Here is a 27,763-nt window from a genome sequence, read left to right as displayed (position 1 = left end):
GGGTCGGCCCGTATACTCACCCCCAAGAGGCAGATCCTTGTCCCGGGTGGTCCCAGCCCCCCGGGTCCCGGATTCCCGGTCAGCTTTACCGGGTGGCGTCCGCAAGCCGCCGCCGCCGCCACCGTCTCTCCGGGCGCCTTTAAAGGGAGTACGCGTCCCCATCCTCCCGGCTCAAATCCGAGGCTGATATAACAGAGCAAGGCCCGTCTCCGAGGTAACGCGCAGGCACCGCCACCATCTCCATGGAGACCAGGCAAGGGTAAGCGGCTCAGAAAGACAGAGAACATGATTAAACTGGGTTGTTAGAGAGAGGGGAGATTAGGCTGGGAGAGAGAAAGAGTTCATAGAACACCTACAGTGCGGGGAAGAGGTCATTCGGCCCATCTAGTCAGCACTAACCCTCTGAAAAAGCACCCCACCCTACCCCAATAACTCCTTAACCTAACCTACACATCTTTGGGCACAAAGGGGCAATTTATCATGGCCAATCCACCTAACGTGCAGATATTTGGACTGTGGGGGGGGAAACCGGAGCAGCCGGAGGAAACCCACGCAGATACAGGGAGAATGTGCAGACTCCGCACAGACAGTGACCCAAGTCCAGAATTGAACCCGGGTCCCTGGAGCTGTGAAGCAGCAGTGCTAACCACTATGCCACCGTGCTGCCCACACCAGTTCTCAGTCCAGACCAATATATTACCCCCGATCCCATGAGCATTAATTTAGCATGTGGTCATCTTAAGTGGTACTTTATCAAAAGCTTTCTGAAAATCTGAATACACCACATCAACAGGTTCACCCTTATCTATTCTATTATGTCCTTAAAAACTCCAATAGGTCTGTCAAACAGGATTTCCCCTTCATAAATGTTGATTTTGTCTAATCCCATTGATATTTTATCAGTGCCTTGTTATCACATACTTTATTTTAAAAAATATTTTAATTGAAATTCTGCCAATTTTTTACAAAGTTTACAAAAACACCATACAATAACATATAATAACACGAATAACCCCCTCCACTCCTCCCCCACACCAATATCAGAGAGAGGGAGTTTGACTGACTTTTTAGAGACTGTGGTGCGCGGGGGAGTGTTAGACTGGGTCATTAGAGACACAGAAGAGAGCAGGGTTAGACTGGGTCATTAGAGACAGAGTGAACGGGGTTAGACTGGGTCATCAGAGAGAGAGAGGGGGTAAGACTGGGTCATTAGAGAGAAAGAGAGAGGGGTTTAGATAGGGTCATTAGAGATACAGACAGTGGGTTAGACTGGATAATTAAGAGAGGGGGTTCGGGGACTTCATGTGGCGACCGTGGTGTGAATGGTCGCACACAGGCCAGCTCCTGCTTGAATGCATAGAAAAGAGCTCTTTTTACGTAAAATTGGATGTAATTTTGATGGAAAAGCTAACTGAAGGTCAGAGGAGAAGTCCCCCCTCCGGGTGCAGTATGTCTGCTGGTTACGAAACCCAGCAGAAGGTGAAAGATCTGGCCAAGGAGTTGGAAGAGACCTGTGGTGCAGTAGCCAGTGGAAGGATGGAGAAGGGGGAAGGGCTAGTACAAGTAGCAAACCTCCATATGGAACAGTTGATGGCCTTTATCAAGGAAGCGTTCTGCCAGCAGAGGAAGGAGATGCAGGAGGATTGCTTGAAGGCCATTAAGGGGCTGTGGCACCCCTGAAGGGCTCGATGGAGAGGGTGGAGAAATGTTTGGAGGCACAGTGGTCGCTGATCCGTGAGATTGAGATGGTGGTGTCAGACCACAGCAATCGAGTGATGGCATTGTAGGCGGAGATGGGGCTCTTGGGAGAACTCTGCAAGACGTTGAGAGCAAAGGGGGAGGAGCAGGAAAATCGATCGAGAAGGCAGAATCTGTGGATAGTGGGCCTACCTGAAGGAGTGGAAGGTGCGAGTGCCATGAGGTATGTTTCGAGGATGCTAGCGGGGCTGGTGGCGGAGGGGCTGCTGGAGAAGGTCCCTGAGGTGGTCAATGCGCACAGGTCTCTGAGGCAGAAGCCTAGAGTGGGCGAGCCGCTACGGGCAGTGATCGTGAGGCTCCACAAGTTCGTGGAGAAGGAGAAGATTCTGCAGTGGGTGAGCCAGGGAAAAGAGCAACTGTGAATGGGAGAGGAACAAGGTCCGAGTACACCAGGACATTGGAGCTGAGCTGGAAAAACAGCGTGCGGGGTTCGACAGAGCCAAGGCGGTTCTATATCGACGGCAGATCAGGTTTGGGGTGGTCTACCCAGCAAAGCTTTGGGTGATGTATGAAGGCTGTGAATACTACTTCGAGACCCTAGAAGCGGCCAATTACTTTATCAAGGAACATAATCTGGGGGAGAACTGAACTGAACAATTTTGGGAGACGGAGGTGCTGACACTTTGAAGTAATTGGGAATACGGGTAGGGTGGGGGTTGGAGGGAGTGGGGGGTTTTCTTTTCCTCTGGTGCGGAGGTTTTAAAAATTCTTTTTACTGTTGGGTTGACAAAGGGTAGCAGTGGTGAAACGTTTAAGGGACGGCTGTCCCCATCCATCTCCTGCTGCCCCCATCCCTCTCCTGCTGCCTGGGACTCTGTTTTTTCTTTTTGTTTGTTCTTGGGGAAGGTGAACTGTGGTTCAGGATGAGTCTTTGTTTGGGTGGAAGAGGGGGAGGTCAATAGGTAGCCTTCTTCACGGAACAGAGAGGTGAGGGCGGGGGGTCAGTAAGAGGAGCCTTTGGCAGGAGTTGCCACGTTGGCAGGTAATGCTGGTGAACGGAAGTGAGGTGGAGGAGAAGGCTGAGAGAGTTGGCCGAGGGGGGATGATGCGACGAGGCAAGGTTGGAGAAGAAACATAGTCAGGGGCGGAGAAAGGGGCCATCTTGGATGGCCCAGTTATAGGGTGACATTAACGAGGGTAGAGCTACGGAGGCAGGCCAGGTCCAGGGAAATATTGAAGATACGGACTGGGGCAGGGGATGTGGTGTCGGAGCCGGGGAAGATAAACAAAGCGTTTAGGGATTATTATAAGGAGCTGTACAGGGTGGACCCGGGGGCGAGGAGGGGGGGGGGGGGGGGAGGTGAAGAGGGGGACATGGGACAGTTCTTAGATGAACTGAAGTTTCCACAGTTGGAGGAAGAGAAGAGGCAGGCACTAGAGGAGCCCCTGGGGCTGAGGGAGTTTTTGGACAGTACAAGGGGTATGAAGTCAGGGAAGGCCCCAGGGCCCGATGGCTACCTGGCAGAATTTTATAAGGAGTTCGCGACGGACCTGGCACCGCATCTTTTGGGGGTGTTTAATGAGGCTTTGGAGAAGGAGGAGCTGCCAGAGATGATGACGTATGCAGCTATCACATTAATACCACAAAAGGGGAAGTAAACCCCCACCCTACCCGTATTCCCAATTACTTCAAAGTGCCATACCAGGCTGTGATGCAGCAGAATAGGATACTCTCTATCGCACATCTGTAGAGGTTTGTGAGAGTCGATGCAGACATGACAAATTTCTTTAGCTTCCGTAGGAAGTAGAGACGTTGTTGGGCTTTCTTGACTGTTGCAATAATGTGAGTGGACCAGGACAGACTGTTGGTGATGGTGACCCACAGGAAATGTAGTCGTATTGGCCCATATCGTTGTTAAATACAGACATGACAGTGTTGGCTAAGTGATTTGATTTGATTTATTGAAGTACAGTGAAAAGTATTTTTCTGCGGCCGAGGGAACGTACACAGTACGTACATAGTAGACAAAAGAATAATCAACAGAAAACATTGACAAATGGTCCATCGACAAACAGTGATTGGTTACAGTGCAGAACAAGGGGCCAAACAAAGCAAATACATGAGCAAGAGCAGCATAGGGCGTCGTGAATAGTGTTCTTTCCAGGGAACAGATCAGTCCAAGGGGGAGTCGTTGAGGAGTCTTGTAGCTGTTCGGAAGAAGCTGTTCCTATGTGTGGATGTGCCAGTCTTCAGACTTCTGTACCTTCTGCCTGATGGAAGGGTCTGGAAGAAGGCAATGCCTGGGTGGGAGGGGTCTCTGATAATGCTGTCTGCCTTCCTGAGGCAGCGGAAGGTGTATACAGAATCAATGTAGGGGTGGCAAGCTTGTGTGATGTTGGGCTGAGTTCACCACACTCTGCAATTTCTTGCAATCTTAGACCGAGCAGTTGCCATACCAGGCTGTGATGCAGCAGAATAGGATGCTCTCTATCGCACATCTGTAGAAGTTTGTGAGAGTCGATGCAGACATGGCAAATTTCTTTAGCTTCCGTAGGAAGTAGAGACATTGTTGGGCTTTCTTGACTGTTGCAATAATGTGAGTGGACCAGGACAGACTGTTGGTGATGGTGACCCACAGGAACTTAAAGCTACCGACCATCTCTACTTCGGCGCCATCGATGCAGACGGGAGGGTGTGTCGTGCTACGCTTCTTGAAGTTGATGACCAGTTCCTTGATCTTTCCAACATTTAGAGAGAGGTTGTTTTCGATACACCATGCAACCAAGTGATTTATCTCTCTCCTGTAGTCTGGTTCGTCGTTGTTTGAGATATGGCCCACCACAGTCATATCATCCGCAAACGTATAGATTGAGTTGGAGTTAAATCTTGCCACATAGTCATGTGTGTATAGAGAGTACTATAGAAGACTGAGCACACATCAATTGCGGGGCTCCGGTGTTGAGGACTATTGTGGAGGAGGTGGTTGAGTGGCGGGAAAGACGGAAGGTTGTGTCCTGGGGTGGTTGCGGAGCACCAAACAGGCTTCGTAGAAGGCAGACAGCTTTCTAGCAATATAAGGAGGCTGTAAAATGTAATCATGGCCCCGTTGAGAGCTCAGGTACCGGAGGTAGAGGTGTCCATGGACGCGGAGAAGGCATTCGACCGGGTGGAGTGGCAGTACCTGTTTGAGGTCCTGGGAAAGTTTGGGTTTGAGCTGACGTTTGTGGCATGGGTGCGCCAGTTATATGCGGCACCGAGGGCGAGTGAGCGGACCAGTGTGTTCACGGAATTTTAAACTACACAGCGGAACAAGGCAGGGGTGCTGCTGTCGCCTCTGCTGTTTGCGCTGGCTATAGTGTCTCTGCCAATGGCACTTAGGGGGGCGGTAGAGTGGTGAGGGATTATGAGGGGACGAAGGGAGCATCGGGGGATCGCTATATGCAGACGACCTACTATTGTATGTTTCCGACCTGCTGGAGAGCATGGAGAGGATCATGGGCCTGTTGGGGAAGTTTGGAGAATTCTCGGGATATAAGTTAAATGTAGGGAAAAGCGAAGTGTTCCCGGTGAATGAGTTAGGTCGGCGAGCCAATTCGGGGGGATACCATTTAAGGTTGCCAGAGACAGGTTTAGATACTTGGGGATTCAGGTAGTAAGGGAATGGGCGATGCTACACATATGGGAATTGAACAAAACTGGTGGAGAAGGCTAGGGAGGGGTTGGGGGGTTGGATAGATGGCACATATGGGAAGTGGAGAGAAGTGGGGCTGGTTAAGGTGAGGGATTTGTATCTGGAAGAAGGGTTTGCCAGTATAGATGAATTGAAGGAGAGGGTGGAGCTCCCGAGAGGAAGTGAGTTTAGGAAACTGCAGGTAAGGGACTTTGCGCTAAAGGTTTGGAAAGAGTCCCCAGGTTGCCGAGGTACATCCTGCTGGAGTGACTGCTGCTTCCGGATGTGGGATGGGAGGGCAGGAGTGGAGACATATTCAGGTGGCTGGGAGAACTGGGAGGTGAGCGGGTGGTGAAGATTAAGAATATGTGGGAAGGGAAGCTGGGAGGGGTGATAAATGGAGGAGTTTGGAGTAAGGCAACACGGTAGCACAAGTGGATAGCACTGAGACTTCACAGCGTCAGGGTCCCAGGTTCGATTCCCCGCTGGGCCACTGTCTGTGCGGAGTCTGCACGTTCTCCCCGTGTATGCGTGGGTTTCCTCCGGGTGTTCCGGTTTCCTCTCACAGTCCAAAGATGTGCAGGTTAGTTAGATTGGCCATGATAAATTTTCCTTTGTGACCAAAAAGGTTAGGAGGGGTTATTGGGTTACGGGGATAGGGTGGAAGTGAGGGCTTTAGTGGGTCGGTGCAAACTCGATGGGCCGAATGGCCTCCTTCTGCACTGTATGTTCTATGTTCCAAGTGTAAATGCGACCTACTCATGCACAAGGATGAGCCTGATACAGTTCAAGGTCGTACACAGGGTACATATGATGCGGGCAAGAATGAGTGGGTTCTTTCAGGGGTGGCAGACGAGTGTGAGAAGTGCGGGCGGGGGCCAGAGAATCACGCAGGTGTTCTGGGGCTGCGAAAAATTGGAGAGATTCCAGGCAGGAGCGTTGACGGTGCTAGCAAGGATAGTGGGGAAGGGGGTTGAGCCGGACCCTTTGGTGGCGATATTTGGGATATCGGAGAAACCGGAGCTGATGGGAGGAGGGGGGGCGGGGGGAGCCCGATGTTGTGGCCTTCACCTCTCTGATTGTCCAGTGACTAATTTTTTTTATTGGTGGGCGGTCAGCAACGCCACTGGGGTAGCGGCCTGGCTGGCTGACTTATATGACTTTCTTCGGCTGGAAAAGATCAAATACGAGTTAAGGGGTTGTTGCTCTATTTATTTATCTTGGTGAACCATAAGCCTTCCCTTATATCGGTCAAATGACCACCCAACCAGTTAGTTAGTTCAAAAGATGGTTTATTTCCATACACAAGAGTTATCTCAACATGCAAACACAATATCTACTACGAGTCAAACTACACCTATCAACTACAATAACCTATACTTAACTTCAGGGCAACCGGCACTGTGCAAATGGATAAAGGCCTTTATCTGGATTTCACTTGGCTGGTTCGAAGAAAGTGGCTGTGCCTCTGCTGGGCTTATCCGTCAGGTAGCGATCGTTGGTCTTGAACTTAACTGGCTGTTCCTGCTGCAATTGGGTGGCACAGTCCGGATCCAAAAGAGACAGAACACATGGCTGTGTTCTCTTTCATCCCTCTGGGATTTTGCACTCTTTAGGGTGGCCCTTAACCTTGGACCCAATAGTTCGACAGGACTCTGATTACTCTCTTTGATTTCGACCAATAAAGGGACAGGTGCCTTGGTAGCTGGGCGGGTCCTTAGCGGTCATTGACCTTGGCAGTTGTGCTTTCTGAGTAAGGGGAGTGGCGCCGATCAGTGTGGCTGTACTGGTTGCTTGATTGGAGTTCTATTGTCCTGGGAAAATGGGCCATTAAAATGTAACTCATCTGCTAGCACTATATGTTTGCCAGGCATATATATTAGCTCAAAGTCGTATCTTTGAAGCTTCATCATGAGACGCTGTATTCGTGGAGATATTTTGTTAAGATTCTTTTTAATGATTGCAACCAGTGGTCGATGATCAATTTCAAGGTAAATGTGGGTAGGCCGTATATATATGTATGGAATTTATTCAAGCCAACTACTAGTCTTGAACATTCTTTTTCAATCTGTGCATATCTGCACTCACACTTCAAGAACAACAAAGAACAAAAAAAAGTTTAGTACAGGAACAGGCCCTTCAGCCCTCCAAGCCCGTGCCAACCATGCTGCCCGTCTAAACTAAAATCTTCTACACTTCCTGGGTCCGTATCCCTCTATTCCCATCCTATTCATATATTTGTCCAGATGCCCCTTAAATGTCACTATCGTCCCTGCTTCCACCACCTCATCCGGCAGCGCGTTCCAGGCACCCACTACCCTCTGTGTAAACAACTTGCCTCGTACATTTCCTCTAAACCTTGCACCTCGCACCTTAAACCTATGCCCCCTAGTAAATGGCCCCTCTACCCTGGGGAAAAGCCTCTGAGTATCCACTCTGTCTATGCCCCTCATAATTTTGTAGACCTTTATCAGGTCGCCCCTCAATCTCCGTTGTTCCAGTGAGAACAAACCGAGTTTATTCAACCGCTCCTCATAGCTAATGCCCTCCATACCAGGCAACATCCTGGTAAATCTCTTCTGCAGCCTCTCTAAAGCCTCCACATCCTTCTGGTAGTGTGGCGACCAGAATTGAACACTATACTCCAAGTGTGGCCTAACTAAGGTTCTATACAGCTGCAACATGACTTGCCAATTCTTATACTCAATGCCTCGGCCAATGAAGGCAAGCATGCCGTATGCCTTTGTTATAACCTGCCTGCTTACCATTGGCTGGGGACTAATGACAATCCCACAATCCTGTGGGAGTATGAGCTTCCCCAATGAGGGGGGCGGAGAAATCATTAGCAGACTCCGTGTATAAATAAAGCTGGTCAGTTTAGAACCAGCAGGAAGGAGTGAGCAGCAAGCGAAGTTGCTGCTGCTGTTGTATATATATGTTATTGTAAATAAATGTTATTTCTTTGTATCCTTAAAACTCGTGCTGGATTCTTCGTGGCCCTCACAAACTGACGACGAGGGTTAAAGTGAACAGCTGTTTACACTGCTGAAGCCACCTCCCTGGATTTTTGTTGGATACAGGTTGGAAGTTGTTTTTTATTACACCATGCCTCTGTACGGACGTTTGGATGTTTTTGATGCTGCGCTGGAAAGCTGGAACCAGTACGCACAATGGATGCGTTACTATTTCCGGGCAAACAACATCACCGAAAACGAGGGCCAGGTGGTCATATTGCTCACCGCCTGCGGCCTGCATACGTACCCAGCTGCGCCGGACACCAAAATGTTTGATGAACTTGTGAACTTAGTGGGGCAACATTTTAACCCAACCCCATCCACGATAGTCCAACGTTACCGGTTTAATACCGCTGAGAGGACCCCAGGAGAATCCCTTGCCGACTTTCTATTCAGGCTACGCAGGATTGCGGAGTACTGTGACTATGGTGAGACCTTGTCAGAAATGTTACGCGACCGTTTGGCTTGCGGTATTAACAATGCGGCCACCCAGAGAAAGTTGTTAACTGAGCCAACATTGACTTTTCAACAGGCCAATAAATTGTATGGTCCCGAGAGAGCGCAGAACGAGGAGTGCAGGAGCTACAGGGAATGGAGGTGCATGCCTTGGGGTGCAACCCTTTTCGTCCGAAAACGTCCCCCCGCACTCCTGCGGTACCTTGGGTGAGACGACGTCCAGATCGACGCCAGTGGCCGTCGGACATTCCTCCCCGAAGGGAGCCTTCTCCAGAACCAATGGATGAGGAGCCATGTCCGTGTCAGACTTGTAGGCGCCGACCTCGTTGCGGACGCCGGTCCTGGGGGCGCCAGAGGCGCCGTCGTTCCGACCGAAACTGGGACCAGCCCAGGGGTCGTATGTTCCATGTGGATGAACCTGCGGCAATTACTCCTGAGGACGTGGAGACGGAGGACGACTGCCTGCAGCTGCATTGTGTGGCAGCTCCCTGTGTGGCCCCCATTAAGGTGACAGTACGGATCAATGGTCACCCGCTTGAGATGGAGTTGGACACTGGCGCAGCGGTCTCCGTGATCGCCCAGAGGACATTTGACCGCATCAAGTAGGGTATACAGTCCCTTACATTAACCGACACACAGGCCAGGTTGGCCACCTACACGGGGGAGCCATTGGACATTGCAGGAACTACGATGACCCCTGTTGTTTATGGACGCCAGGGCGGGCGTTTCCCACTTGTCGTGGTGCGCGGCCATGGGCCCAGCTGTCGGGTCGGGACTGGTTGCGCCATTTGCGGTTGCAGTGGCAGCACATCCTCCAAACAGTTTCTGGAGGGTTGACTGAGATGCTAGGACGATACCCAGATGTATTCCAGCCCGGTTTGGAGAAAATAAAAGGGGCCGTAGCCCGTATCCAAGTCGAACCAGTAACCACGCCGCGCTATTTCCGGGCGCGCCCGGTGCCTTATGCCTTGACTGGGGCTGGTTTAGCACACTGGGCTAAATCGCTGGCTTTTAAAGCAGACCAAGTAGGCCAGCAGCACGGTTCAATTCCCGTACCAGCCTCCCCGAATAGGCGCCGGAATGTGGCGACTAAGGGCTTTTCACAGTAACTTCATTGAAGCCTACTTGTGACAAAAAACGATTTTCATTTCATTTCAGAAGGTAGAAGGGGAGCTCACTCATTTGGAGACTTTGGGTATTATCAGGCCCGTCCGTTTCGCTGACTGGGCAGCACCAATTGTACCTGTAATGAAGCCAGATGCCACAGTTCGCTTGTGCGGCGACTATAAACTTACAGTGAATACAGCAACCCAACTCGACCGATATCCAATGCCTCGCATAGAGGATCTCTACGCGAAGCTTGCAGGTGGTCTCTCGTTCACAAAATTAGATATGAGTCACGCCTACCTACAGTTGGAGCTGGGCCCTGCCTCCCGACCATATGTAACGATTAATACACACCGGGGCCTGTATGAATATACACGTTTGCTTTTGGAGTATCCTCTGCCTGCGCTATTTTTCAACGCATTATGGAGGGCATTTTGAGAGGTTTACCGCGTGTCGCTGTCTACTTAGATGTCGTTTTGATCACAGGGACGTCGGAGCAGGAACATTTGAAAAATCTGGAGGCTGTCCTTAGACGCTTTCCGGAGGCTGGAGTCCGTTTACGTCGCACAAAGTGTGTCTTTCAGGCGAAGGAAGTAGTCTACCTGGGTTATCGGGTGGACCGCGAAGGTTTGCACCCTGTCGCAGAGAAGGTGCGCCCGATTCAACAGGCCCCCGCACCGACTGACACTTTGCATCTTCGTTCTTTTCTCGGCCTCGTAAACTATTACGGGAAGTTCCTCCCCAATCTGGCAACTACGCTGGCCCCATTGCACCTTCTGCTAAAGAAAAATCACACCTGGGTTTGGGGTCAGCCGCAAGAAACCGCTTTCCGGCGGGTAAAACAATTGTTGTCGTCTGGGTTACTAACCCACTATGATCCTGGAAAGCCTTTGCTCGTCACATGTGATGCATCCCTATATGGTATTGGGGCCGTCCTGTCCCACAAGATGGAGAACGGGGCCTAGCGGCCGATAGCTTTCGCCACCCGCACATTGACTGCAGCGGAAAAAAAGTACGCGCAGATCGAGGGAGGGCCTGGCAGTGGTCTTTGCGATGAAACGTTTCCACCAGTACTTGTATGGCCGCCACTTCACTATCGTGACTGATCATAAGCCTCTGCTGGGACTTTTCAGAGAGGATAAGCCAATACCGCCCATTGTTTCCTCACGGATCCAGCGCTGGGCTTTGTTGCTCGCTGCATACGAGTATTCTCTGGAGCACAAACCAGGAACGCAGATAGCAAATGCCGACGCACTGAGCCGATTGCCTTTATCGACCTGCCCCATGTCAACCCCCACGACCGGTCAGGTGGTTGTAACCCTAAATTTTATGGACACCTTGCCTGCCACGGCATCACAGATCCGTGAGTGCACCCAGGCGGAGCCAGTCCTGCCAAAGGTTCGGCACATAGTCCTGAATGGTGGGCAGCATAGACGGCTCCCAGGCGAGTTGCGGGCATTTTCCTACAAGCTGTCAGAATTCAGCGTGGAAGACGGCATCCTCTTGTGGGGGACGCGTGTGATTGTCCCGGAAAAAGGACAGGAGCTGATACTAAGAGACTTGACAATTGGCATCCAAGTGTGACCAAAATGAAAATGTTGGCCCGGAGTTATGTCTGGTGGCCAGGCCTCGACACCGACATTGAGAAGGTGGCCCAAAACTGCTCCATTTGCCAGGAGCATCAGAAGCTTCCGCCGGCCGCGCCCCTACATCACTGGGAATGGCCAGGGCGGCCTTGGGCGCGCTTGCATGCGGATTTCACAGGCCCTTTTCAAGGATTCATGTTCCTCCTATTAATCAATGCCAAGTCTAAATGGCTAGAGGTGCATAAGATGCTAGGCACAACGTCCTGCGCAACAATTGAGAAGATGCGTTTGTCCTTCAGTACGCATGGCCTCCCCGAGGTGCTGGTCACGGATAACGGCACTCCATTCAAAAGTGAGGAGTTTGCGAGGTTCATGAAGATGAACGGCATACGCCATATCCGCACTGCTCCTTACCACCCGGCTTCAAATGGGTTGGCGGAGCGCGCAGTGCAGACATTCAAACGAGGCCTTAAGAAGCAGTCTTCCGGACACGAGACTGGCTCACCTTTTGTTTTCGTATAGGACCACCCCCCATGCGGTGACTGGGGTATCTCCCGCAGAACTCCTAATGGGCCGGAGACTTCGCATCCGCCTTAGCATGGTTTTCCCGGACATTGGCGCAAAAGTACGCTGCACACAAGAACGGCAGGACATGGTTTTTCTGGGCACCGGCCGATTCGCCGGTTTGCGCCCGGTGACCCAGTGTTCGTTCAGAATTTTGCTGGTGGTGCCCAGTGGGTCCCTGGCGTAATCTTTCACGAAATGGGCCCTATATTTTACCAGGTGCAAGCCCGGGGTCGTCTCCAGCACAAACATGTAGACCACGTTCGGTCCAGAAGACTATCCCTTCCAAAGATTCCCCGCCCCCGGAGCTCATTTCTACAGCCATAGAGTCCAGAGACAATGGAAAGTAGGCCTCACAATCTTCCTCTGGTGCCTCACTCAAAACCTGCGTAGGTCATTACAGAACCGCGCGGAGATAGAGACGCCGGGATGACGGAGGCAGCAGACTCTGACTCCGAGATGGAGACACAGGACGCATCAGAGTGGGAATCCTCGGGCCCACGGGCCGTGGATGTACAACCGTTACGCCATTCATCACCGAAGCACCTATCTCCGTCTCGTTACACGCCGCCTGATCCAGCGCCTCGTGCAAATGGTGTCCGGCCTGCGACAAAACAAGTCAGACGCCCTCCTTCACCAGGGTCTTCGGTGGATTCCTTGGACTTTGGGGGAGGGGGGGAGGGATCTTATAACCTGCCTGCTTACCATTGGCTGGGGACTAATGACAATCCCACAATCCTGTGGGAGTATGAGCTTCCCCAATGAGGGGGCGGAGAAATCATTAGCAGACTCCCTATATAAATAAAGCTGGCCAGTTTGGAACCAGCAGGAAGGAGTGAGCAGCAAGCGAAGTTGCTGCTGCTGTTGTATATATGTGTTATTGTAAATAAATGTTATTTCTTTGTATCCTTAAAACTCGTGCTGGATTCTTCGTGACCCTCACAAAAGCCTTCTTGACTACCTTCTCCACCCGTGTTGCCCCTTTCAGTGACCTGTGGACCTGTACACCTAGATCTCTCTGACTTTCAATACTCTTGAGATTTCTACCATTCACTGTATATTCCTTACCTGCATTGGACCTTCCAAAATGTATTACCTCACATTTGTCTGGATTAAACTCCATCTGCCATCTCTCTGCCCAAGTCTCCAAACAATCTAAATCCTGCTGTATCCTCTGAAAGTCTTCATCGCTATCCCCAATTCCACCAACGTTTGTGTCGTCTACAAACTTACTAATCAGACCAGTTACATTTTCCTCCAAATCATTTATATATACTACGAACAGCAAAGGTCCCAGCACTGATCCCTGCGGAACACCACTAGTCACAGCCCTCCTTCATCATCGATTGTGAAGCATATACCACAGTTTTCCAGTTGTTTCCATCTTTTTGTTGCAGCAATACTGCACATGTACCATCTATTGATGCGACAGTAGATATTTTGGTGTTCCTTGTTGGATCAAAAAATGTCAGCATAGGTGTAGTCGTAAGAGATTTCTTTAGCTGGAGCCACTCCTGCTCATGCTGCTTTGCCCAAGTGAAATCATTCATTTTCTTTAGGATGTCTCTGAGCCACGCTGTTTTGGCTGAGAGATTGGGATTAAAGTTCCCTATGATGTTGATCATGCCCATTATGTAGAACTCCTTTTTATCCGTAGGTTGGGGCATGTTTAGTGTGGCATTAATCTTCATTTCATCTGGTTCTATTCCGTGAACAGAAAGCTTGTCGCCCAGGAATGTAATCTGTACTCCAAACTGGAATTTGGCCTTATTGAGCCTCAGCCCATTCCGCCTGATGCTTTGTAAGACCTTGATCAGTCTGTTATTGTGTTCCTCTAATGTGGAACTCCATCCGAAAATGTAATCTACGTAGACCTGAACCCCCTCAATGATAAGTTCCATAGCTCTGTGGAATATCTTGGATGCAGATGTAATGGCAAAGGGCATGCAAAGAAAGCAATATCTGCGAAAAGGAGTATTGAATGTGCAGAACTTGGTACTTTTTTCATCAAGCTTGAGCTGCCAGAATCCCTGCGATACATAGGGATTGGTAAAACATTTTGCACCGGTCATCTCACTTGTGATCTCTTCCCTCTTTGGAATTTGATAATGCTCCCTTTTAATGTTTGCATTTAAATCCTTGGGATCCATACAAATCCTGAGATAGTAATTCTTCTTTTTCACACAAACCATTGAGTTCACCAAATCTGTAGGCTCTTCTTTTTTCCTTATGACTCCAAGTTGTGTCATCCCGACTAACTCTGCCTCGAGACAGTCACGCAATGGGACTGGAACTCTTCGAGGATACTTTGAGGTATATGACCGGTTGAGCATCCTCTCTTAATTGTATTTTATATGTGAAAGGCAGGACATCAAAACCCTTGAATATTTCAGGAAATGTCTGTAGAATGGACTCCACTGAGCCACTGTGTGTACTCAATGCACAGTCAGTGCTATAGACAATTTGCACCAATCCCAGTGCCTCACACGCTTCATCGCTCAATAATGATTCACGACCTTCAGCCGCAATTGAAAACTTCAGCTTGTGCACTTTGTTTTTTACTTGCGCGTCTAATTCGCACATACCCAAAGTGTCAATTTTCTTACCAATGACCGGTTTATTTTGAATCCTCAGCTTTAGCTGCATGGTCTTAATATCACTTATACTGATTAGGTTTGCCTTCGCACCAGTATCTAATTTAACAGTAATTAACAATCGATTGATAACCAAAGGTACACTCTATTTGTCCCTTGTTACTGCTGCAATATCACTTTCAGCACTGCTTACACTTGTGGGCGGCATTTTATTCAGTATGGCTTCCTTTGCTGTGTATTCATCCGACACCAGGCCAACAAAAAATGTCACTTAAATTAGTGTCATCGATTACATTAATTGACAGCCTTGCATTAATTTTCTTATTTGAGAAACAGTGTTTCGCGAAGTGATTTTTCCCTTTGCACTTCGTGCATATTTTGCCAAAAGCTAGACCTCAGTAGGTGCTCATAACCATATCGTTGCAAATGGCTGTATGTTCAGACCATTTTGAATGGCTGTTGGGACCACGTTTCTTTTCGATGCGCGTCACAACACCAATGGCGACTGCATCACTTGCAACATTCGCACCAAAACTTTTTGCTTTAAACATATGAACAGGATGTGCAGCTAGTTTGCTAGCTTGGCAAATTTTTATGGCATCTTCTAATTGGAGCTCATTTTCTCATAAAAGACACTCTCGCACTGTATCATGCAATCCAAAAACAATTTGATCTCTATTCATGGAGGATTTCAGAGTCGCAAAGTTGCACGTCTGCGCTTTCAGCTTGTCAGCAAAAAAATTATCGAATAATTTCCAGTCTTCTGCATGTGCATTCGAAAAATGAACCTTTCATGTGTTTTTTTAGGTGTACAATGCTCGTCAAATCTTTTTATCACAGCATCAAATGTCTTACTGTCTTCCTCTTGCTCATACGCAAATGTTCCTCTTGCTCATACGCAAATGTATTCTATATTTCAATTGCCTGAGGACCTGCTTCCGTGAGCAATAATGCAATTTTTCTCTCGTCCGGCTGTGCCTGCAACCCAATAGCTGAGATATACAGCGTGTAGTGCTGCTTCAATGTGCGCCAATTTCCATCCACATTACCAATAAGGTGAAGCTGCGCTGGAGCTTTGCGATTTTCCATTTGAAGAACCACTTTTTTGTTGTAGCAATGTTTCTTCTTTGTTTGATGACTGTGCCGTTCAAAACACACCTGGTATCATGTTATGTTCATGTACTATGATAATAAATGAATCAATATACAACAGAACATCTAGTTCGACTACTTATTTAACGTTGGGTAAACTAAGTGATTCTGTACAGCTTTTGTAACTCTGATCAAGACTGGCTCGAGGACGGCACGGTAGCACAGTGGTTAGCACAGTTGCTTCACAGCTCCAAGATCTCAGATTCGATTCCTGGCTTAGGTCACTGTCTGTGCAGAGTCTGCACATTCTCCTTGTGTCTGCGTGGGTTTCCTCCAGGTGCTCCGGTTTCCTCCCAGTCCAAAGATGTGCAGGTTAGGTGGATTGGCCGTGCCAAATTGCCCTTAGTGTCCGAAAAGGTTAGATGGGGTTACTGTGTTACGGTTATAGGGTGATCTTTCCATGGGCCTGTGCAGACTCGATGGACCGAATGGCCTCCTTCTGCACTGTAAAATCTATGATCTACGACTGGTTCCAGTAGCCTGTTCCTCTCGCATTTAAAAAAATAATAATTTGGAGTACCCAATTCATTTTTTCCAATTAATTGGCAATTTAGCATGGTCAATCCACCTACCCTACACAGCTTTGGGGGCGAAACCCACACAAACATGCGGAGAATGTGCAAACTCCACACGGACAGTGACCCAGAGCCAGGATCGAACCTGGGCCTTCAACGCCGTGAGGCAGCACGGCTGTTCCTCTTGCATGACACCTACTGTTGGAAGCCATATACACTTGTTATGTACACTTCTATGCAGTTCCGGCATATCATTTCAGTCACCTAGGGTGCCTCATGTGGAGGTCAGCCACAAGGGGGGGGGGGAAGGACGGGTCACGCGAATGAGGGGGCGGGGTTCGGGTCAGGTGGTCAGCGAGGGGTGGTGCTTAGGTCAGGTGGCCAGCAAGGGGCGGTGCTCGGGTCACGTGCTTAGCGGGTCGGGGGTTAGCGTCACCCAGGTGTCGGGAGGGGCGGGGTGACCACCCGCGTGGGCCACGCTCGGGAATCACGTGCTGGGAGCGGCGCTCGGTCATTGGGCAGTTGGTGTGATTGACGGGCGCCGCCCTCTGGAAGGTTCCGTGTGTGGCGGCGCCCGGTTCGCGGTCGAACAGCGAGTGTACCCTGGTCCGGCTCGTTAGTGTGAGCTGGGCCCGGAGAGGAGCGGCAGCAGGAGAGCGGAGCGGGTCAGGAAGAGTTTGTTTATGTGAACGTTTCCTCAGCTGGAGCTGAGTGACCGGGATTAACACTTTGTCCATTAGCCTTCCTGAGATTCATCAATTAAAATACCGACTCGGTAGGTGCAGCGGGCCGGGGTTGAGCCTCACTGCCCCAACAACCACCTGCATTTGTGTCGCGCCTGTAACATCCCAGGGAGCTTCGCAGACATAAATGTTAACAAACCAAAGGAGTTGTTAGTGGGAGAGGGCGACCGAGAGTTTGGGCTGAAAGAAGAACGGCCTGGGAAGCGGGAGAGGCCGAAGGCAGGGCCGCAAGTTGTTGGGCAAGAGCAGGAAGGAGAGTTTTGGCGCAAGTTACAAATATGGGCAGGGATAAAACCGGATGAGCCAGCAAAAACTGAGAAGGACGATGCAGGGAGGGAAATGGGCCGGAAAGTTCTGGCTGAACTTGAGGCTTGGTCAACCAGGGAAACGTTGGATTCGTTTTGACAGCAGAAGTATACATGAGGATTTCAGCGACATGGCTGGGGGTGGCTGATGCTGTTGACGTGGAGAGAAATATAGAGTTGGAAACTCAATTGAAGGTGCAGGATAGATGTTGGGGTCATGCAGTGAGTTAAAACAATGTGTTCAACATTGTTAAAAGATGTTTGTTGGTTGAGAGGGCACCATGCAGCACAGGCACAGTAAAAGCAAAATGCTGGAAATATGAAATACGTTGGGACAAAAAAACCGTTTTGGATTTTAAAAAGTCATCAGGATGGAGGAGAAGGGCTACAATCTAAAACTGATGAACTCATTGCTGAGTCCAGAAGGCTGTAACATGTCTAATTGGAAGTTTGCGTTGGGCTTCACTGGAGCATGACCGCAGACTGAGGACAGACATAAGAATAATCTTAATTGTCACAAGTAGGCTTACATTTACACTGCAATGAAGTTAATGTGACAAGCCCCTAATCGCCACATTTTGGCGCCTGTTCGGGTACACACGGAGAATTCAGAATGTCCAAATTACCTAACAGCATGTCTTTCTGGACTCGTGGGAAGAAACTGGAGCTGCCGGAGGGAACCCATGCAGATACAGGGAGAACGTGCAGACTCTACAGACAGTGACCCAAGAATCAAACCTGGCACCCTGTAGCTGTGAAGCAACAGTGCTACCCACTGTGCTGCCCACGGAGTTAAAATGACGAACAACTGGAGGAAGCTTGGAGTCATGCTTGAGGATTGAGTAGAGGTGTTCCCCAAAGTGGTCACCCAGTCTGCGTTTTGTCTCCGAGGAGACTGCGCTGGGAGCAGAGAACACAGAAGGCCAATTGAAGGAGGTGCAAGTGAAATGTTGCTTCACTGAAAGGAATTTCTGGTGCCCTGAACAGTGAGGAGGTAAAGGACAGGTGTTGCAGCTTCTGCAATTGCAAGGGAAGTTGCTTTGGGAAGTGGAGGACAGGTTGTGGGTGATGGAGGGAGTGGATCCTGTGGAAAGCTGACAGGTGATTGGGAAGATGTGCTTCTTGGTGGCATCATGCTGGAGTTGCTGGAAATGGCAGAGAATGATCTTTTGAATGTGGAGGGGTGGAAAGTGAGGACAAGGAGGATCCTATGATGGCTCGGAGAGGAAGGATGGGAAAGTGGTGAGGCTAAACGTGCGGCAAATGGGTTGAACCCAGCGAGTGCCCTGTCAACCATGGTTGGGGTGGGTGGCAGCCTCGGTTAAGAAAAATGGCAGACTGGTCAAGAGGGGCATTTTCGAAGGTAGCATCATCAGAACCTGTGCAATAAAGGTGGAGAAACTGGGATAAAGGGATGGAGTCCTTGCAGGAAGCTGAGTGTGAGGAGCTGTAGTCAAGGTAGCTGTGGGAGTCGATGACCATGTAACGAATATTGGTGGTCAGTCTATTGCCGATCACATTACTTTCTTTAGGTCCATTTTGATACTGTGGTAGAGGCAGAAAATTGTCAAGATCCCAATGAATGTGTGGAAGGCACTGGGGTTGAGCTTCTTGGAAGGAAGGAATAGTCCAGGGTGTGCTTTTTTTTTTGAGGAAAGGAATGATGATGGCATTTTAAATCGAGAGGCTTATTAACTAAGGGGAAGAAACTTTCACAATGTCAGTCAATATGTTGGACCAGAAAGGGAAGAGTTGTCTGTGGTTTTAGTGGGAATGGAATCAAGCCGAGTTGTAGTTTTTATTTATTTATTTTTTTGTTGAAAATTTATAGTACCCAATTCTTTTTTCTTTCCAACTGAGGGTCAATTTAGTGTGGCTAATCCACCTAACCTGCACATCTTTGGGTTGTGGGGGTGAAACCCATGCAGACACGGAGAATGTGCAAACTCCACACACAGTGACCCGGGGCTGGGATTGAACCCGGATCCTCAGTGCCATGGGCAGCAGTGCTAACTACAGCACCACAGTACTGCCCAGAGCTGAGTTTTAATTATCTCACAGACAAGAGCTTGTAAAGACCATACTGGCTAGAGGAAAGGAATTGGAGAAAGCAGGAAGCTTGGGCAGAAGAGTCTAGAGGAGGTTTTGCCTTGATAAGATGGAAAGCAGTTTAATAAATGGTCTTGATAATGTTGCTTGGGAATAGAGGTAGTTAAATAAAATGTATTAGTGGGTGTTAGAAAATAGATCATTTTAGGTAATTTGGATTTGTTGGGTATAAGGTACAGTTTTAATTTTAAGCTTAATTTATATTTCTGCAGTTGTTTGTTAAGGAAACTCTATTTTTAGTTTCACTTTAAAAGATGCCTGTATTTCCATCGTGTTTTACAGCCCTTTAGGTAGGGAAAACCTATGCTGTTGCCTAGCAACCATGGGCCCACAGAGACAGCAAAAAGCAGTTCAGACGGAAGCAGAATTTTACAGATATTGCTGGACAGGCAGGAAAAATGCAAAGGAACAGAAAGATGTCCCAAAACCAGGAAGAGGGACAGAAGGAAGTCCCAAGGGGACCTTCTAGTCCAAGGGAAATAACAGGAATCCGGAAAAAGATACTGTTAACTGAAGTTAAGAGTGAGGAGCAGAGACTCCAAGTTAAAAGACAGCTGCACAGTACAGACTTGGAATAATATGGGCTTGTGAAAAGCCGGAAGATCTGAGGGGACTGCCTTACTATGGGCCTGTGAAGCAGTGGCGTTCTGTTGGCATGACTGGGTATCTGAGAGATTGTGTGGAAGGCAAAGCTTGAATGCATGTGGTGCTCCAGGGGAGATGAACATAGGAAGGAGAGGTTGAAACCTTCGAGGTGGATCCTTGGTGAAGGCATCCAAGAGAAAGTGTCATTTGGGAGATGATTCGAAGACCTGCTCTTTTGAGGGTGAAGGTTAGAAATCCTTGCGTGAAAGAGAGTTCCAGTAAGACTAGTTGGCTCAGTATGTCGAGCCTCTGGGGAGTTGATGAGAAATCCGTCGAAGTTGTTTTAGGTGGCATCTGGCATTTGGTTTCAGTATTGGTGTGTCTGACCACAAATCGCCTATTGATTTACATGGAATGTGTGCTTTTGAGCATGAGAGATTTTGTAACTTAAGGTATCCTTACAAATCTGTATATATGTGAACATATAGTGAAGGAACAGTGTATTATAGGCAATCTTTTTCGAATAAGTATTTTATTTTTTCATTAAAGGTTCATCAGCAGTCTCTGTGACTGTTCAGTAGCCTCCCGCCACGTTCGCAACAAATGAAATAAGTTAGGATCTCTTAAGCAAGGTTCCACTCTGGGATCTGGCTTAGAATTATAGAATCCCTACAGTGCAGAAGCAGGCCATTCAGCCCATCAAATCTGCGCTGGCGCTTCGAAAGCGCATCCTAACTAGGCCCAATCCCCGTTTGAGCCCTGTATACCCACCCAACCTAAGGAGCAATTTAGCATGGACAATCCACCTAACGTGCACATGGGAGGAAATCTGAGCACCCAGAGGAAACCCACACAGACACCGGGAGAAAGTGCAAACTCCACACAGACAGTCACCCGAGGTCGGAATTGAACCCGGGCCCCTCGCGCTTGAGGTAGCACTAACCACTGTGCCACACATGCTGGCTTGTCCAGTAGTAACATCAGCTAGGATCATAACAGTGATAACCATCTATTCTCACTTGGCAATGGAAGAGGCAGGGTGGAAGGTTTAAGGATTATGGCTGCTGGTTGTTGATCCTCTCCATGATGACCCAAAAATAGTGTGCCAAGAAGGCTTTAACAGCTTTGTAAGACAGGTTTTTCACACTTTCAGATTCACTCTTCACACAGACCTTGTATTAAATTTAATGAAGGTTTCTGATTGTTTTTCAGATTGCTAACTGGGAATGTTTGCTAGAAGGTGAACCCGAACATCATGAAGAGAAATAAACAATGGAATGTCAGCAAAGCACTGGCTCTTGCCAGTCTCTATCATTTTCTTCACTGTGCAGCAACAGCCTGTGTAATTCCATTTCTTACCATATACTTCAGACAGCTTGGATTAACTGCACCATTTGTCGGCATTGTCATGGGGGCAAAGTATTTTATTTTGCTGCTTTGTACTCCCTTTTGGTCTTACTGTGCTGGACGCCATAACAAAAGAAGAATTCTTGTTCTTGGTTCCCTGTTGTCGTCAATAGGAGCAGGCCTTTTGCTCACACTCATTCCACCTGTAGATAAGGAAGTGGAATACAAATTCTGTAATGGGAGTATGTATGCAAAAAACAGCTGGAATCAAAATATAGAACCAGAAGACAAAGACCACGTTGGCGATTTTAAGATGAATAAAATCGCACATACCATTCTTCCAACAATAGTGAATGGTATTTTAACAAGCCACCCTGGTTCAACACTCCATACTGAAATGAAAGAAAACCCCCAGTTGCTAACCACTGCTGAGCCTTCTGTTGCGAGCGATTTAACTGAACCTCTAGACAAGACTGAGCCAACCGTTATTACAAATTCCAAAGTCTCAACTTTGGAAAATGCAGGTAGTGCACGAAATACAAATGATCATAATTCAAAGCGGAACATATTTCTGCCAAATGAAGACTCTGACCAGGCAAGAATTCTGGGAAAAGCTGGCGAGCATCTGCCAGTTGAGAAAAACAACAGTTCAGATGTTTATCACAGTACAGCAAACAGTCACGTCGTGAAAAGGAATATTGCTTTGAAGACTGGCTCTGACGACGGAAAAGAAAAGCAACGCATCCAAACTGAGCCTAATCACAGTTTCAAAATTCTGGATAACCAGCACGAGACATTTGTGCTTATTTTGCTGGTTATATCTTTGTGGGAAGTTTTAGCGTCCGCTCTGGATTGGGTTGCAGATGATGGGCTCTATGACTATCTTGACTTTGTTGACTCTGTGGATCGCTATGGCAAACAGTGGATTTGGGGTCACTTAGGCAGAGCTGGAGCAGTTTTCAGTATTGGTATCCTTGTGGACAGACTGAATTGTTTCCTTAATGGACATACTTCTAGAATTGCCGTACACTTTTATAGCTATGCCATGCTGATTGCATTAACACTTCTTGTTGGTGTGTTCTACCCAATTCATACAGCTAAGAAAAATGACATGGTAAACCATACTGTCAAAGCGTTGCATCTGTTGGGAAGTGATGGACGGGCTATCTTGTATGTAATCACAGTCTTCATCACAGGAGCCATTGGATCTACAATAAACAACTTCCTCTTCTGGCAAATGCAGAACAAAGGGAGCAGTGAGGCCTTTATGGGCACTGCATTAGCAATTGGTTTTGCAGCCGAAGTTCTACTTTTTCTTTTCAAGGACAGAGTGTTAAGGATCCTTTCGCTCTCTGGGACAGTAGTATTTGGACTCATTTGCCTTGCAGCTCAGCTGCTCTACTATTCATTCCTCTGGTCCTCTTGGGCAGTGTTGCCTATTCAAGTCTTGAATGCTTTTAGCAATGGTGCCTTGTGGTGGGCTGTTTGGAGCCAATGTAATGATTTAGCTACCCCTGGTATTGAAAGAACACTCCATAAAATCTACCATGGGTTATCCTTTGGTCTGGGTGCAAGTTTTGGCAGTTTTTGCAGTGGCTTCATTGTGAATAGTTTTGGCATCGAAAGGCTTTACCAAGCATGCTCTGCTTTGGCTGTGCTTTGGGCAGTGGTGTTCCTCATTGCACAATCTAAAATTCCTCGGCAAAAGAGGTTAAACTACTCACGACTGTTAGCAGCTGATACCAGTGATATGAGTGACTCCGATGATGAGCAAGATAAAGATTGGCTTATTACAGCTCTGAAAAACGAAGACTTTTTACAGAAATAGCTAGTTAACTGAAATGTATGTCTCTAGGGTGTTCTCTTTTAAATATATAAGACATCCTAATAGCACAAATGCTCTGGTTGTTGCTTTAAAATTCAAGCCAAAGTAGTGAACATTTTGGAAGAGAAATTTTCAGATGACGGTTCAGTAATCCGTGTAAGATTAAATGACCTGTGCTGTTAAATACTGTATACCAATTCTACTTCTGTGTTTTTCTTTGAGGCGGGCTCTTGTAGCTCTATAATTGTAGGATTGACTTTATTTGAAAAGGCAAATTATGGAAATTTGACAATTTTTGAATAAAATAGAATATTTGTTTTCAAATGGAAATGTTCCTTCAGAGTTAGGCCATAGCTATGATGACTGGATATTATTGCTTATGTGGTGTTTTCAGCTAATCTAATGTAAAGCTGTTTTATGATATACTTCTATACCTACTTACTAAAATACAGTGAACACTAGGAGGGGCAGAAATATTTTGCGCTGACTCCTTTCTCATTCTTTATTCCATTGTTTGAAATAACCTTAATTGGGGCCATTGGAATCATCGTGCTGCTTCTCTGATTTTCTTCAACCCTCCCTCAGTCCATGTCACAATGTTACCTGCTCATCCAGTTTTCTTTCTTCAATTTCTGCTTCAATATTAACAGGACAAGGTTGTCGAATATATTTTCCAATGTCTGTACTTGACTATCTTTCTCTCTTAACTGTACTGAACAGCCCTTTTGACTGCTGAACTTCTACTCTTGATGTAGCCCACTCATTTGTCTTTCTGTCCAGCCAGATGATTCTGAATATCCTACCGCCGTACCCACATTAGAAAAGGTGATATCCTCCTCTCCGCTCTCTTCCCAGAATCTAGCTTCCGCATTCATGCAGTGTAACAGTCCACACTAGTGATTGGACATGTTTTCAGATTCATTCTAATTTTTTTGGACTTCTTCCAGTTTCAGACGCTACTTAAATCACAGGTCACACCTCTTGTCATAGCTAATCTAACCTGGATTTTCCATTTCAAGCCATAACTTGGTATTATGTTCAGTGCAGAAAACTCAGTATATTTTGACTTGGCCTGCTGTAGTCTCTAGCTCTTCCTTCCTTTGTTCTGGTGAGGAGTGTGGTGTTGTCTGCATTCCTGAGATTTCATATGCTATGGCTTCCTATCATGCAGTCACATCTCTGGTAACTCTTCCTGCGCCATCTTCTCTCATTGTCATGTTCACTTCACAATCCAAAAATGTCTCCTATCAAACAAATGACATGTGTTGTCTTTGGACTCTTACCTTTGTGTTTTTCTTTCCTTTCATTTTTTTTCTTTTTACCACACTCCCCCAATATCTGTGGATGCTATTCAAAGCCATATTTATATACTTCCTCTTGTTTAGCTCAAACATCACCGGCAGAAGTTTGCATCAAGTTCCCTGTTTTTTTTGGGTGGGAAATGGTATATGACATGGAGGAACAAGTTCTTTAAAAAGTCAGGTCTGAGCAATTATTCCATAATTCATGTTCTTTAACTTTTGTACTTTAAAAATTCCTATGTTGATAGAAACTTTGGAAATGTTGGGAGAGTTTGCAGTATCGCATGCTCCTCTTGCTAGATTTTCTTGTTAAGACTAATTACTAACAAATAAACTCAGGCTTAGATTTGAAATAAAATTGGGAGATGCTGCAAATATAACAGCATTTGAAGAAAGGTGTTTTAGATGGGAATGTTTGTCACAATTGATGGCACTGATGCAGCAATAAAACACGAGAAAAGCGTGTAAAAGCTGAGAACAGATGTGCTAACCACCGTTATGAACAGGCAGCTATTAGTTTCTTACATATATAAACTAGAAAGTGATTAAAAAGTGCTAATATTCCAAAGAAATTGAATCAATTGAGCATTAAAATACCGCTTTATGCTGCACCAGGTGTTTTCTCTGTCATGACAAATATATTGAGTCACTCAACCAACAGGTCAATTAGTGTGTTTAGCATTTGTAGATGAGCTTAAAATAGACTTCTTTTCACAAAGTACCTGCATAACAGGTTTGTTGATGACTCAGTTCATAAAGCTAGTGTACAGCAACCATACAAAAATGATGTTCCCATGTTTGATGCCCGTCTTTGCTGCGTTAGCTGATCAAAGCTCATCAAGAAGAGCTGAGGTTCAGGAACCCTTCCTCACATTTCCACTTCTTGAGTCTGATTCAATGATAGCCTGCTAATAGTGCATGCGAGTGAATGTTTGGTGAAGATGGGATTGCCCAAGGCTGATGCCCTCTTCCCATGCCCCCTCCCACTCCAAGCCTCTTCTCCATAACATTGAGTAAGCTGGCATGAAGAATGGCTGCTTAGCTGAGGTTCCAGAGGGAGACCGTTACCCTTGTACTGTACCCCAGCAGGAATCATTGATTTATTGATAGGAAGGGATTTTTTTAAAAACTGAGAAATTCAGTAAAAACACATCCTCTGAAGACTTGCACAACCCATTTTGAGAGGTTGAAAATTTTGCATGAAGCAAACGCAGAATCAGACTGCACTGAATGAGGCCATTCATTCCATTGCTGTCCCTTTGGAAAGCTCACTACATTCCAACATTTTCTATTTTCCTACTAGATTCCTTTGCAATTCAAGCTTGTAGTATTGGATGTCAGGGACCATTTTTTTGTTTTTTTTGTTCATGCTTTCCATTTCTTTTGTGGAGGGGGACTCCTGAGGTTACACTGTCTTTCCAATCCAATGGAACATAACTGCTTCTCGGCTGGTCGGCCAGGTAATGAGCTGTTCTGCTTCAAGGACCAATATCGGGTGCAGGGTGCTTCACTCCAAGCATCCCAGCTATGAACCCTCCATATTTTGTATTTGTGCACTATTGAAAATTGCCGGCTGCACTAACAATAATTGTTTTGTGAAGTAAGTTAAATACAGCTACACAGTGAAGCTCTTAGTTTGCTCCTTAAGATCTGGGGGGTGGAGGAAGGAATTAGGTTCTAGATGCTATTTGGAACAGAATCTTTGCACAAGTATCTTGCGCCTCTGCCTATTAGCATGCAAAGTAATTGCATGGTTTGGAGGGGCGAAGAATTTAATTCACACTTCCTTAAAGAATTAACATTCTACTCTAAGCACATTGAAGTGTACTGTACTATTGTAGTTACATTTGTAAACAAGATGCTGTGAATGTATAATACCTGAACAATATATTACTTCAGTACTACTAAATGTCTCTTGTGCAGATCATCTGCACTGTGGTGTGTTTCATTATTAAATCAATGCTGAATGCATTGTTTATTGGGGGGGGAAAAGAGTTTTATATTTTGAGATGTCTTGTTTGAATATAAAACTTTCCCTTTGGAAAAGGAGAACAATGAAGGTAAAACAAATGTTGATCTTTTCTTAAAGAAGAAAAATCTTAATTCCTGGGGCTAACTTGCTCCTCTGTTGAAATTAGCTAGTTGAACTAGATGAAATCCTAGCTTCATATTTTCCTTTCCTGGAATTAAAATTATTTTTAAAAACGTGGCACTATTTTTTGGGCTTCTATATTTTTGATTGAATCTGGTGCGGCTTTCTTCCACTGCATTATTTGCTAATAAGAGATTTTTAAAAAAAATGTTAGACTATCCAATTATTTTTTTACCAATTAAGGGGCAATTTAGCATGGCCAATCCACCTACCCTGCACATCTTTTGGGTTGTGGGGGTGAGACCCATACAGACGGGGAGAATGTGCAAACTCCACACAGACTGACCCAGGGCCGGGATCGAACCTGGGACTCTGGCACCGTGAGGCAGAAGTGCTAAATACTGTGCCACTGTGCTGCCCTGCTAATAAGAGAAATAACTTTTTTTTAAACTAGGAAATACGAAAAATAAGCTTAAGATATGGTTGAGGCTTGCTACCACTTTGGGGTGAACGGGAAAAGTTATATACAAATATATTTTGTGCTGAGACATTGATTAGGAGACATCCTAAAATGGAATGTGCCTTGTTCAGGGAGGGGTGCTCTGTCTTCCATGTAATATTGTAAATTGTGCAGTGGGTAATCGAAATTGGTATCCACTATTGTATGATGGTGTGTTTGGTTGTATACTAAAGCTCTGTAAATATTGAAAAATATATTGAATGTCTCTATTCGTAAATGTACTTGTAAATTATTTATTGGACTGGTGACTGGATATATTGATTTTAAATAAATGATTTTATTGAAACCTGGTCAATTGTCATTTTTTTTGCCTTTGTCAGTTTCATTGTTAACTCATGGATAATACATTTTTGGTGAATTTTCAGATCGGATGCTAAAAGAGAAAGACATCAATTGCAGCAACTTTTATTATTTGAAATTATAAATATAGATTATTTTGCCATAATTGGAACCCAATTAGATTTGCACTAAATTTGAATTGTTCCAAATTTTAAAAATGCAGCTTTGCTTAGCATCATTGTTTAGACACCAATTGAAGTGTTTAGACACCAATTGGAGAGCTTATGGTGTTTCCAACAT

The 27,763-nt window shown here is 46.6% G+C and overlaps 2 protein-coding genes across 6 annotated transcripts in view; one reads left to right on the top strand and one right to left on the bottom strand.

Moving 5' to 3' along the window:
- The window catches only part of mycbpap (mycbp associated protein), a 233,198-nt gene extending 233,006 nt beyond the window's left edge, over window positions 1–192 (bottom strand). For 2 of the 3 annotated variants that reach the window (XM_072483204.1, XM_072483207.1), the window contains exon 1: window positions 21–187. In XM_072483204.1, coding sequence (XP_072339305.1) covers window positions 21–162 — 142 coding nt within the window. In that variant the 5' untranslated portion in view covers window positions 163–187. Of the gene's footprint in view, window positions 1–20 lie in introns of all 3 variants that reach the window. The other variant, XM_072483208.1, reaches the window with a different exon arrangement.
- Window positions 136–27,470, top strand: mfsd6l (major facilitator superfamily domain containing 6-like). 3 transcript variants are annotated; one of them, XM_072483211.1, is made up of 2 exons: window positions 136–259; window positions 21,312–27,470. In XM_072483211.1, the coding sequence occupies exon 2, from the start codon at window positions 21,355–21,357 to the stop codon at window positions 23,272–23,274; it is 1,920 nt and encodes a 639-aa protein (XP_072339312.1). In that variant the 5' UTR covers window positions 136–259; window positions 21,312–21,354; the 3' UTR covers window positions 23,275–27,470. The 3 variants fall into 3 exon arrangements, with proteins under 3 accessions (XP_072339312.1, XP_072339310.1, XP_072339311.1); XM_072483209.1 differs by lacking the exon at window positions 136–259 and adding an exon at window positions 16,860–17,132; XM_072483210.1 differs by lacking the exon at window positions 136–259 and adding an exon at window positions 17,762–18,399.
- Window positions 27,471–27,763: the final 293 nt, after the last annotated feature.

This window comes from Scyliorhinus torazame, chromosome 18 (assembly GCF_047496885.1).
Source record: "Scyliorhinus torazame isolate Kashiwa2021f chromosome 18, sScyTor2.1, whole genome shotgun sequence".
Taxonomy (NCBI): Eukaryota; Metazoa; Chordata; class Chondrichthyes; order Carcharhiniformes; family Scyliorhinidae; genus Scyliorhinus; species Scyliorhinus torazame.
The sequence above is the reverse complement of the archived record's forward strand: the minus strand, read 5'-3'. Positions and strand labels throughout refer to the sequence as shown.

Coding starts and splice junctions, on each gene's coding strand:
- mfsd6l (XM_072483211.1), top strand. CDS start 21,355: ATGAAGAGAAATAAACAATGGAATGTCAGCAAAGCACTGGCTCTTGCC.